Raw genomic sequence first — 13,227 nt, forward strand, 5'->3', positions numbered from 1 at the left:
GACTTGCCCCCCAAGTTTGTACCGGAACCCAGACTGTGCTAGGCTGGGGATGAAGCCACAAACACCGAACTGTGCCCAAACTTGAACTTACCTCCTAGCCAAGAGAGGCCCAGGGACGCTGATAAATTCATACTAAGATACAAAGTAAACATGAAGAGTATGTTCCCAACTTGGAGGAACATAGGAGAGAATGTAATTCGGCAAAGCCTAGAGCAAAGCTAAGGCTTCTACTAGTGGGAGGGGAAAAGGGAGGTTACTCTCCAGGTATGGAGCCTGTCCTGGGCAAAGGCGGGGAAGCTGGAGATGACCCAGAGTGCTGGGGGATGAAGAAGGGGCGCAGCATCCCGGACAAAAAGGCCATACCTTGCAGCCAGCAGCCAGGGTCTGAGTACGGAAAAGGGGATGGCGTTTGAAAAAGGAGAAGTGAGCTCCCTGGTCACAGGGAAGCTCCCACCTCTACCCCACAAAGTCATGCCTCGAGGCTCGAGCCTAGGAGGATGGAGGCCAAGGGTTAGAAGCCCGGAGAAAGGGGGCGAGGACAGAGCCTTCTCCAAGTTCAAAGGGCACGCGCTATCCAGCCGCGCGGCCCTCCCAGCCTGCCCAAGATCCCGCCCTCCGCGGTGGCAGATAGCAGCTATGGGAGGCAGGCACACAGCCGGCTGCAAACTACGGCCCGAATCTCTCGTGCAGAAACCTCCATGTGGCTTGGACCCCAACAACAAAGCCCCACCCCAACGGGGCCCGATAAGCCCCTCGATCTTCCGCCCGAGGTGTGGGTTCTCCCGGAGGCTCCCTCCCCTGGGGCTACCCAAGCAGGCGAGGCAAAGGAGCGGAGTCTGGAAACGGCCCGCGCCCACGCCAAACTCGTCCCCGCACCCTGGGCTGCGCATCCCCCTCCTAAGCTAGGCGAGGCGGGGGTGTCAGCGGGCGCACGCACACGCTCAGGCCTCCCGCAGAGTGGGGTGTCCACCCGCGCCCGTGGGCTGCAGCGTGCCGCGCCAGCCCGCCGGGGTCCCCCCTGCTCCCATCTCGGCTCCGATGCACGGGGACCCCCATCCTCGGAGCGCAGCGCCCAGGCCCGGGCGGTCCCGCCGGGGAGCGGTGCGCGTGGGGCGGCGGGGCCGCAGCTGCCCCCCACCCCAGCCCTCTCCCGCCCGCGCCCGCGCTCACCAGTTGCCCGAGCCCACGATGCACACTCTCAGGGGCGCCATGGCCATGGCTGAGGACTGAGGACTAGGAGGCGGCGGCTCCGACAGCTCCGGCAGCTCCGAACGGCCGCAGCAGCAGCAGCAGCAGCGCCGCCGGGCCCAGCCCCAAGTCAAGCCGCCGGCCTGCCCCTCCCCGGGGCCGTCCCCACGCCGTCGCCCCGCCCTCCCAGCCTGCTCGTCCAATGGCCGCGCCGCCCCGCCCCTCCATGGCCCGATGGACGGGCCGACGGAGCCCGGGCCCGCGAGCGCGCGCGCCCCGCCCCCGCGCAGGCGCCCCGTAGCACTCTGGGACTTGTAGTTCTCGGCCGCCGAAAGCCCATAGGCGGTGCGAAGTGAGGCCCCCCCCCCGGGGTTCTCCGGACAATCGGAGCGCCCCCTGGAGGCCTGAGGGAGCCCGGGGGCAAAACTGTGCATAGAGGGGAGTGGCAGGGGAGGGACCTTAGAATCGAAGGACCTCTGGTGACGTCATCGTGGTCTTCCTCACCATCAACATCAACACGTACTGAACAATAATAATAAAAATGAGCGCCTAGATGCACCTAGAAGTTTGCAGAGCGCTTTAAATGCTTAAGCTCATTTTATCATGACACCAACCTGGGGAGGTGGGTGCTCTTACTCTCTTACTATCCTCATTTGACAGATGAGGAAACTGAGGCAGAGGTGACGCGCTGAAGCCCAGGGTCCCACAGCTAGGAAGGGTCGGAGGCTGCCTTTGAACTCAGGTCTTCCCGACTCCAAGCCTGGTGCAGCATCCACAAGGCCCGCTTCCCTGCCTCTGTGAGCTGTCATTTGACAGATGAGGAAACTGAGGCCGGGTGAGGGAGGGAGACTCGCCTCGATCGCGTGTCCTAGAAGCAGTAGGCTAGGATGTGAAGCCCGCACCCTTCCTCCATTCTCCTCTGCTTCTTCTCCCTTTTCCAGCCTCAGCTCCTAGGGAGAGCCGGTCAGCCAGACCAAGCGCTGAGCGCCGCAGCCCTCTCTGTCCTGGCGGCCCGCACGGCCCAGGGTTCTGGACTTTTCGGAAAAAGATGTTACATGTGGGATGCGGAGGGTTAATTGAGTTAACTGTGATTTAGGAACAAAAGATATCAATGAAAACTTACAAAAAACAAGCCACACTTTAATCAAGTCCACAGTCTCCAGCCTTTCAAAAGAAGGGAGGTGCATTTTTTCAACTCTTCTCTAAGGATGAATTCATTAATAATTAGCTTAGTCGTTGATAATAGACGCAGCCAGATAGAGGGCTGGGGTCTTGGAGGAGCTAATTTCAAATCCTGCCTTGGATATTAACTGTGTCAGCCAGGGCGGAGGAGGGGGGTTGTCCTTGACACATTCAGGACCTCCTGCATTCTCTGGGTCCAGTGTTTCTAGAAAATAGGGCAATTCAAAAGGACAAGTTTGGGGGACCCCTTAACATTCCTTAACACTTGGGTGACCCTGAGTCACTTAAACTCTGCCCTAGTTTTCTTACCTTTCAAATGTGGATCATAAAAAGCACCTGCCTCCCCAGGGTTATCATAAGAAGAATGAATATTTGTAAAGCACTTTACAAACCTTAAAGTGCTAAAGAAATGTTAACTTATTATTAATCACCCAGCACTGTCTTTTTCATTCTTTCCTTTTCCATTGTTGCATTTCTCCTCACTCTGCATGAGTTCGTTGAAATCACCCCACGTTCCCCTAACGGCTTCCTTAGAGATAGCCCTTAAGCAAACGGATTTCATTATGAGAGGTAGGTAGTGAGCTCTTGGGTTTCTCAGTCCAGTGAGTTCACCGGTTCAGGGTACTAACTCCCCTCACCAGGGCAGATCAGCACCTTCCTTAGAGCTGTCTGCGAACTAGAGGTTGCGAAGTGATTTGCTCCTGGTCGGTATGAGAGTCCAATGGCACCTGGACCCATTCGTCTGACTGCACCCAGGTCCAGCCTCATTTCCCCCTGAATCCTGCGGCTCCTGGTGCCCTGATAGAAATGCTCCTAGGTTGTTTGGTTTTCGATCCATTTCCTGACTCAGCATCTTCCCTGGCTGTCCCACCCAGAATTGTCTTCTCTGCTCATCTCCTCTCAGGCTCTTCTACCTCCTGGCTTTCCTCCTCAGCAAACACCTCATCCTCCCCACTCTCCTTAACTATAGTTACCTCACAGCAGGACTACAGCCTCGGAGATGTCTCCCGTTTATATTGAATATGTCTTGCCGTTTACAACATGGTCTTTTACAGGTGGTCTCTCCCATGAGACTGAGAGCTGCTGGAGGAGAGACCGTGTCTTTGCCTTTCTTTGTAGGCCCAACACTTAGCACCATGCCAGCACATAGTAGGTGCTCAATAAATGCTCCTTAGCTGTCTGGCTTGACTTGTTGAATATGTACTGAGCACAAGTGGCCAAGGTCACCCAGGAGGGATGCCTAGACTCAAGCCTAGGCCCCCCAACTTCAAACTTGGTATTCTTTTGGCTAAACCAAGCTGCCTCACTGCTAGGATTTTAACAGGGAGCATGGTCCATAGATCCCTTGGGGCTCCCTGAACTTGGGTGGAAAAAAATGACGCCTTTATTTCAATAGAATTGGCTTCTTTTGTAATCCTCCATATTTGATGCATTTAAACACAGAGCTCTGAGCAGGGGTTCCCTGGGCTTCCACAGGCTGTCAGAGGGCTCCAAGACATGATCCCATGAGGTAGAGAGACCCTACAATCAGACAACGAAAGTGGCTCAAGTACCATTAGAGAGAGGCTAATGTCTGTGACAGGGTACAGGCCCTGGGAACCACCCCCCTAACTCTCCTTGAGTTCTCTCCTCTCCCCACGTGGTCAAGTCTCTGGCAGTCGCCTGAGGCATCAACACATCTACCAACTGACCTTTCTTAGTGGCTACTGCCCAATCTCCCAATTCTGTTACCTCTGACCCAGTCCAATCTTCCTCGTCTGTTACTTCCTTATCTCCTTATCTCCCCTGGCCACTCCCCACCCTTAATACCATCGAGACCCCATTCTCCCTTGGCCACCTAGTCCCGGTCCCTGGCATTCACCCCAAACTACTTGGCCACTCCTAGATCCTTCCCACAGTCTTTCTTGCCTCCATTAAAGGGCTCAGATTCAATCTGGCCCGCCTGCATTAGTGATTCAAATGCTTAGATTCCTTAAGAGTCTGGCCAATATGGAGGATTCTTTAAATCTCGCCCACCCTCGATTAGTGTTCTAATAAGCCTTGTCTTTGGCTGAAAGAAGGCTTGGGTCAAAACGATTGAGGACAAACCCCAAAGAACTTTGGTTTAGGTAGTTCTTTCTATCAGTATTTGCCATATTAGGAATTAATACTGATCCATTTAAAAATATTCACGAAAAATAACGATAATAAACCCATTACATGTTGACATCTTTTTATGAAAAATAACTATTTTCAAAAGCTCAAAATTAATGAGAAGAATAACATTGCTTTTTTTTTTAATTCAAGTTTCCTTTTTTGGCACTGAATTTTCTTCCTCCCTCTTCCACCTCCCACCCATTGAGAAGGCAAGGAAAACTAGACCCATTACAAATGTGTATCATTATGCATGTTTTACATATTTTTGCAAATCTCTTTAATGTTTCATAGAAGACAGCTGGATTCTCTTATCTGCTTCTTTCGTCAGCCTGTTGGGATGGGTTATTTTGGCTGAAGTTCTATACAAAAACCAAAACCAAAACCCGGCCTCACACAGATATGTAGCTGGAAAAGGAAGGAGGTTTTCTTTTTAATGGTCAAATAACATCTTAGTATTATTATGAAAATAGTTTTGATTTCACAGACCACCTGAAAGGGTCTTAGGGCCCCCCCCCATCCTGCAAGGGTCCAAGGCCCACACCTTGAGTACTCAGATCCCATTCAAGCTCATCTTTTTTACAAATGAGGGAACAGAGAAATGATCTGTTCAAAGTCACACAAGTACTTCATACCCAGAGCCAGCATAGATTAAAAAAAAATTTGGTAGATAGGAAAGGGGGAGGGGGAGGAGAGGAGAGAAAGAGAAAGGGAGAGAGGGAGGGACAGAGAGAGAGAGAGAGAGGTTTTTAAAGGCTTACTATGTGCCACACACTGTGGTAAGTGTTGGGGAAACAAATATATTATTAGTTTCTAAAGAAGGAAGCCCGCGCAAAAGAGAAGTTAGAAAGCTGGGCTTAAAGGGAAGGGAAGGAGGAACAGCAGAAACACGAGGAGACTGAGAAGACTGGGAAGTAAGCCCAGGCACCAGTGAAATAGAACATGGCGGGTGCTTCCTGAAATGGTGGCCCCGGGGAAGAAGTTACCTACCAGGAGAAGAGGCCCAAGGGTAAGCAGCTGTCGCGTGCAAAGTTCGGAGAAATCCAGAGCTGAGCAGGTGTAAGTGAAGGACACATCTCTGTCGTGTACATAATGCACTGTCCTTCCCCACTCCCCCCACATCCCCATACTTAAGGAGACTTCAGAATGGCATGACAGCCTTGTTCAAAGATCAATACCATCAACACCGCTATAAACAATTCACCACATTGGCTGATCTCCAGAATCTTGGGCAGTTGGTCTATTTGCTCCTTTTTATTTTTATTTTTATACCTCAGACATTTCAAAATATACATCCTTCACCATTAATCATCCCTCCTCATGACATAACCTAACCTAACCTAACCTAACCTAACCTAACCTAACCTAACGTAACGTAACGTAACGTAACATAACATAACATAACATAACATAACATAACATAACATAACATAACATAACATAACATAACATAACATGTTAGATCCCAAATTCAGAGTTCTTGAGCCTCAGCTGGTCCCACCAGGTTTCAAACTGTGCTGGATTATTTCTCCTCTTCTGCCCAGCCACGGGGGGAGTAGCCACTGAGGCTGAACAAACTGAATTATGCATTTCCCACAATGGGAATAAAGCCCTGGCTGTTGTATTTATTGTCTGGAAACTGCAGAGGAGTTACTGAGAAGCTGGACACGTAGTAAATACTTTATTATGTAGTTTATTGCTTATATGGATTCTATGCTCAAAGAAAATCAATTAATAAACATTTGCTAAACACCTACTGTGTGCCACGTGCTGGAGTACAAATTAAAAAAAAAAGATAGTCCCTGTACTCAAGGAGCTGACAATGGAATGGGGGAAGATTTTATTTAAAAAAAAAATGCTGAATAGGGGGAAGATGGAGGAGGAGAAAGGTACCTGATTTGGGTATGGGGGCATGGTGAAGCAGTCAGTCTGAAAGTAGTGCAGCCAAGTGAGAAATGAGATGTTCTGAGCCGAGGTCTCTCCTTACATGGAGGTTTGACATTCATGGTCCCACCCTTCAATCAGAGGGGCAGAGAGAGGGTAGTGATAAGGTGGAATTCCACCAAGTCTTCCAGGACCATGAGCTAATAACGAGCTTCCTGGGGATGAGATTTGAGGGGACAGGAGAGTCAGTCAGAGAAATCTCAAAGTAGTTCAGCCAGGTGAGAAATGAGGAGAAAAGCCTTCTGTATAGTGGAAACTCATTCATGCCAATGCCATATGACTAGGACTTAATGAAATATAGTGTGTTCAGGGGAGAGACAGGGTTTGCCACCAGTGGGGGCTTTGAGAGCTGATTTGTGGCCTGCTATTGAGATGGGTGAAAACCGAGTGATTTAACCTGGGAGATCAAATAGTCAAAGTGACTGGTGTGGGCAGAGGGCTACCAGGCCTAGGTGACAAATGCCCTATCAGTCAAGAAGCAGTTATTAAGTGCTTACTGTTTGATTTGTACTTAGTACTAGGCACTAAACACTAGAATATACATTTCACTTGTGGCAGTTAAGAGAAAAAATTAAATGTTTAATAGGAGTGTATAGGTAGAGTCTATATCAGATTGTACACTGTTTTGGGAAGGGAGAGGGACAAAAACTGAAAATGCAAAAGGGTATGGAAGTGATTGTTGAAAACGAAAAATAAATGAATAAAAAAGAGAAAAAATTAAACTATTTGAATTGGGCTGAAAGTGTCCCTAGTAACTCCAAAGCATTTCTTCACATATAGGTTACAGAAGGACAAGAAGAATTATTGCACCTGGAGCACAGATTTGAAGACTGAGGTAGAACAAAAATACATGTTTACAAGGAAATCAAGATATTCATAATGTAGATATAAGGAGATAACTAGAGATGAATCAACCCACCACCTTGATACTCAAGACTCATTAAAAGAGGCTGAAGAAGAAATTCCTCCACTGGGATGGCTCAGGAGGGTCAACACCTCTTTCCAGTCAGCTGCTGAAAAAAGTGTTGCCTTCAACACAGAAGACACTGGATAATAAAATCTTCATCACTTTGTCTAGGTCCGGGGAGTCCCCCAATTCAGCAAAGAGAGTAGTAGCTTTCTGGTCTTAACTGTAGTGACCTCCAGGATAAAGAGACAGTATGGAAAACTTTGGGGCAGCTAGATGGCTCAGTGGACAGAGCGCTGGGCCTGGAGTCAGGAACATTCATCTTCCTAAGCTCAAATCTGGCCTCAGAAACTCACTATGTGACCCTGGGCAGGTCACTTAACCCTGTTTGCCTCAATTTCCTCATCTACAATATGAGGAGGAGAAGACAATAGCAAACCACTCCAGTGTCTTTGCCAAGAAAACCCCAAATGGAATCATAAAAAATCAGACATGAGTGAACAACAATAAATATTTTATCTATTCATCCTTAACAATACTAGTAGCTAGCATTTACATAGCACTTTAAGGCTTGCAAAATATTTTACAAAAATTATTTCATTTTATCTTCATAATACCCTGGGAGGTACATGCTATTATTATATCCATTTGTATAGATGAGGAAACAGGCACTCCAAGGTTGTCCAACTAGCAAGTATCTGAGCCTGGATTTGAACTCAGGCCATTCTGACTCCAGGCCCAATGCTTTACCCAGGTCTACCTAGTTGCTACTCATGTATGCATCTATCTCTCTATCTATCCATCCATCTCTACCATCTCTATCCATCCATCCATCCATCCATCCATCCATCTCTATCTCTATCTATCTATCCATACCTATTTACCATCGACCTCTGTTCATTCATCATCTATATCTATCCATCCATCCATCTATATTGGTCTGTCCATGTGTCTGTCCATCTATCCATATCTATCCATCTATTTATCCATCTCTGTCCATCCATCTGTATCTATCTATTTATCCCAAAATGAAATGCACTGCCTCCCAGAGTCGTGGGTCCCCCCTTGATGGAGGTCTCCAAGCAAACTTGGGGTGATCATTGGTAGCTGGTATTGTAGACAGGATTCTCAGGTAGGTAGAGGGTGAATTACATGGTCTTGCAGTTTGCTTCGGGCTCTAAGATTCTGTGGTTCATTCAACAATTATCTGTAAGAAGCTTCTCCCTGGCTCCTGCCAGGACTATACTTAATCACAAGCCTAGACAAACAAGTGCCTTTCTTATCATTAAAACACGCATCTCGTTGCCCCTGCTGCTAATGACATGCTGTACAAATAATCTGCTCAATGCAAGATTTCCTCTCTGTACAGCAATCTTCTCAAATGAAATTGCTCATCTTCAATATTGCTAATGACATCCTGGTGAGAGCTTCCAAAATCTTTGGCTGGAGAAATTAAAAAAGCCTCATCAAGAGAAGCGATGGGGATTTTCATCTTACTTCCTTGAGGTGGAAAGCCCCAAGTGAGGACAGCAAAGGAGCAGGAGATAGCTCCAAGCCTGGAGAAATAACAGGCAGAATTGCATTCAGCCTACACAAATAATCATTAAGAATGAAGGAGGGTGGAGGGAACTCAACACGCCAATGAAATGTGGTAGAATCTAGCTGAAAAGCCTTGGAGTTGGAGGCTTAGGCTACTTGTTAACTACGTGAGCTTGGGCAAATGACCTCAGGTCTCCAGACCTCAGTCTCTCCACTTGCAAATTATGAGGTTGGACTAGACCATTTTAGCTGGTGCCTTCCTTTTCTAAACCTATCATTAGACCACATTGCTTGGGCAGCTTGAGGTGATGGAAAGCATGTCCATATGCCATCTTGGGTAAGTCATATGACCTTTAAGTGCCTTAATTTTGTCATTTCTAAAAAAAAGGGGCATAGACTGGCCAATCTCCATGTGTCCTTCCAGCTTTGATACTCTGTGCACACTCATTATCTTGACCAGGCAATGAGCACTTGGACCAACCCTGCTCTTACTGGGGGCAAATGTCAAGGGTCTAGAGCTTCTTTCAAAAGATAAACTCTTTGGCTGAGTTTCATACAATTATGAACCCATCTGTGTGTCTTTGTGCCGGCTGTCTCCCTGTGCCTAGAGTTGTCCTTCTTCACCTCTGCCTCCTAGCCTCTCTGGTTTCCTTCCAGACTCAACTCAAGCACCATCTTCTACATGAAACCTTTCCTGATCACCATAACTATTAGTGCCTCCCCACCAAAGTTACCTTGTATTTACTTTGGATACACACACACACACACACACACACACACACACACACACATATAAAGTAAAATATATACACACAAGTATATATGCACACATATATATGCACACTATATGCACACACCCATGTAGATGCATGTGCATGTATATGCAAAAGAATATACATAATTAATATAAAGATAATAAATATATGCATGTATATATACACATATACATATACATATATCTATGTATCTCTATCTATCTATCTATCTATCTATCTATCTATCTATCTATCTATCTATCTATATATGTTTGGGCAGCTAGGTGGTGCACTGGATAGAACACCGGCCTAGAGTCAGAAAGACCTGAGTTCAAATTTGTCCCCAGACACTTACTAGCCGTGTGACCCTGGACAAGTCACTTAAGCCTATCTGCCTCAGTTTCCTCATCTGCAAAATGAGCTGGAGAAGGAAATGACAAACTGCTCTGGTATCTTTGCCAAGAAGACCCCAAACAGGATCATGAAGACTCAGACATGACTGAACAATAACATATATGGATATGGATACATTCATGTATATATCATATAGGCTATATTTTGCATACATACACGTATGCATTGTCTCCCTTGACTGCGGGTAAGGTCCCTGAGGGCAGGGGCTGTTTCAGTTTGGTCTCTGTTTTCCCAGAGCCTAGCATCTTGCCTGGCCCATAGTAAGGGTTTATCATCAATTGATTGTACTGTCATTCCCTATCATATTCAACCTCTGCGCCCCTCCAAGCCTGGGCAAATCTGTTTCCCCGAATTCTGCATAGCCTTGATAGTGTTCAGAGAGCAGTTCCACCTCTTCTCCCAACTCCTCATGTTTCCTTGTAGAGTCTGAGAGTAAAGGACAGGGGGTGCTAGGTTCTGGCTCCGCAGCCTCGTGTCCCCTTGGCTGTCTGCTGGAGGCCCAGCTGGTGCCCACCCATCTGCCTCTCACTTAGCTTAGGGAACTTTGTCTCCTTCCCTCTCTCTAGCTCAGCTCCACGAAGGTCTCCTCACGCCTCCTCCTCTTCTCTCTTAGCCTACCAGCTCCCAAGTACTCAGCACCAAAGCTAGCTGTCCTCCATCCCCCAAGCCTTCCCCCACTAAGTCCAGGCCAGTTTCCAGCATCTGACCCAACCCTCAGTCAACTTTAGGAGTGGGCACATGCCCCTACCTGCAGCTCCTGGCAGATCCCCTCCTTGCCCTTCTCCCCCTCCCCAGCCTCTCACACAGTTATTCCTTCCGGATCATTTAAGCCCATGGCACCCTGATCCTCTGGGCCAGGGCCTGAGGCACCTTGTTTTGCTTAGTAACTGGTGTCCGTCTCACCCCTCACACAGGCGCAGGGCATAGATTGCCCCCACTGAGGAGAGAGTCCTGTACCACCGGGCTTGGAGCTGGGTGCTATAAGGCACCACTATAGATGTCATCATAGGCAATGCTAGTTATCCTGACTTCTCAGATCAGGGGAGATTCAAGGCCTCCTAGTGAGAAGCTGGGATAGAATGAGAGCCTCGGAGTAAGAAGAGGCCACGAGGCAGAGCAGCCTAGTAGAAAAAGCTGAATTTGGATCCAGAGGACTCATGGCGAGTGGGGTGAGTCGTTGAACTGACGTTTCTGGGCTTAGTTTCTTCATTTCTAAAATGAGAGGGATAAGGTAGACTTGCAGGGGGTATTTACCCTGGGGTCTGTGAGCTTTTTAAAAAAATGTAATAACTGAAATGAACATAATTAGTTTCCTTTGTATTTTAGGTATCAATTGCATAAAATAATTTTTATACATCTATTGAATTTATGCAATAAAAACATTATTCTGAGGAAGGATCTGTAGCTTAACTAGACTGACTGCCCAAGGGGTTCAGGACTCAAAAAAAGTTAAGAACCACTGGACCGTGGAGGTCCTTTCAAACTCTAAATTGGGAGGGAAGAGGTGGGAGGATGGGGAGAGAAGGGGAAAGAGACACAGAGACACAGGGACGCCAAAAGAGGAACAGACAGATAGAGATACAAAGAGACAGAGACAAAGGCGGACAGACACAGAGAGGCAGAGAGAGAATTAGAGAGACAGACAGAGACAAAGACACAAAGAGGCAGAGATGGAAACAGACAGCCACAGAGACATACAGGGAGAGACAGAGACACAGACAGAAAGAGAAACAGAGAGACAGAAACAGACAGAAAGAGAGAGACACAAAAACACAGAGACAGAGGTACAGAGACAGGGAGGGAGAGGGGGAGGAAGAGGGAGGGAGAGACAGAGAGACAGAGGCAGATGACTAGCTAGGATAGGTGGGTGGATAGACAGACAGGCATCTCAGACATCTTGTTTCCTGCCCAGCAGCCCTCATTTTGGAGTTTGGGGCTCTTCACCATGTCCCCTGGGACTAATTCATTATTGGGAAATTTCATCATCTTGCAAGATCTAATCACGTCTATCTAATCTATCCAATCACAATCTAATCTAATCACCAATCATAAGCAATTTGTGTCTCTCTGATTGTCAGATGGAGCCATGAAGTCCTCCCTTTAAGGATAAGGCAGAGGGCAAGCATCTCCTCAGACATCCATTCCCCACCCCACTGCACTCATTTCAGATCTTTTTGACCTTTCCACAGAGCTCCTATGCTAAGTACTTTCTTCCCTCCCCATTCCCAACCCCCAATTTTCTATGAGATAGTAAGCACCCAGGGGGCAGGGACTGTCCTTTTTCAGGGCTAAGCACTAGGGATTTTCCTAGCCCCACAGGGCCTGGCATAAGGTAGGTTCTTAATCAATGATTATGGACTATTGACAATAGATGGATGGATAGATAAAATGATAGATAGAGCATTTATTAAGTGTTTACTATGCGCCAGGCACAGGACTAAGCTACAGTGTCACCTATAGTGGTCCTCTGGTTCAATCTCCATCCAAATGAAGGCACCTGGAACCCAGGAGAGCAATGACGGGGCCTTGGGTGCCTTTACCGAGGGAAGCTGATGTCTTATTCCAATCTGGATATCTTAAGAAAACTGTCCAGAAGTGAGCCTGGCCTTGTTTCCTAAGGTGAATCAAGACTCTTCTATGGAGGTTTGCTGGGGAAAACAGTGTAATGAGTTGGTCTGGCCTTAGAACCCCCGGATTGAAGACTTAGTGCTAGAAGGGAGGTCAGAAGCCATCTAGTCCAATGCCCAACAGCCAAAGAAACTGAGGCACAGAGTTTGGTGAAGTGACTCACCCAGGATTCAAACTGATGTCCTCTGAGCTCAGATCCAGCTCTCTTCCCAAGGCACCAGGCTGTCTTTTTTTTTTTTAAAGAACCTACTGATGGGAGATGGGACCTGGACCCCTAAAAGGAAAAGATCATATCTTTGCCCCTGAACTTTCCCACACATTTCTACCTAGATACTCAATAATCCTTTTAACTGCCCTTTCATTGTAGCCTAGACCACTTTACTCCTTTCATTGTCAGCACCTGGCCCACCCCAGAGTATGTACCACTCCTTAATCCCATCCATATCTTCCCACATCTTTTTCTATACAAAAGTACTGATCTTACCCCCATTACATTGCACAAATTCTTAGGATCTCTCCTGCTTCTATTGTTGTCAC

The 13,227-nt window shown here is 47.5% G+C and overlaps 1 protein-coding gene across 1 annotated transcript in view; it reads right to left on the bottom strand.

Annotated features, from left to right (window-relative positions):
- GPD1L (glycerol-3-phosphate dehydrogenase 1 like) overlaps positions 1-1,342 on the bottom strand; it is a 40,658-nt gene extending 39,316 nt beyond the window's left edge. Inside the window, exon 1 of the mRNA XM_020993329.2 lies at positions 1,171-1,342. Coding sequence (XP_020848988.1) covers positions 1,171-1,217 — 47 coding nt within the window. The 5' untranslated portion in view covers positions 1,218-1,342. The remainder of the gene's footprint in view (positions 1-1,170) is intronic.
- Positions 1,343-13,227: the final 11,885 nt, after the last annotated feature.

The sequence above is a fragment of the Phascolarctos cinereus genome, unplaced genomic scaffold (assembly GCF_003287225.1).
Source record: "Phascolarctos cinereus isolate Bilbo 61053 unplaced genomic scaffold, phaCin_HiC Scaffold_1;HRSCAF=81, whole genome shotgun sequence".
Taxonomy (NCBI): domain Eukaryota; kingdom Metazoa; phylum Chordata; class Mammalia; order Diprotodontia; family Phascolarctidae; genus Phascolarctos; species Phascolarctos cinereus.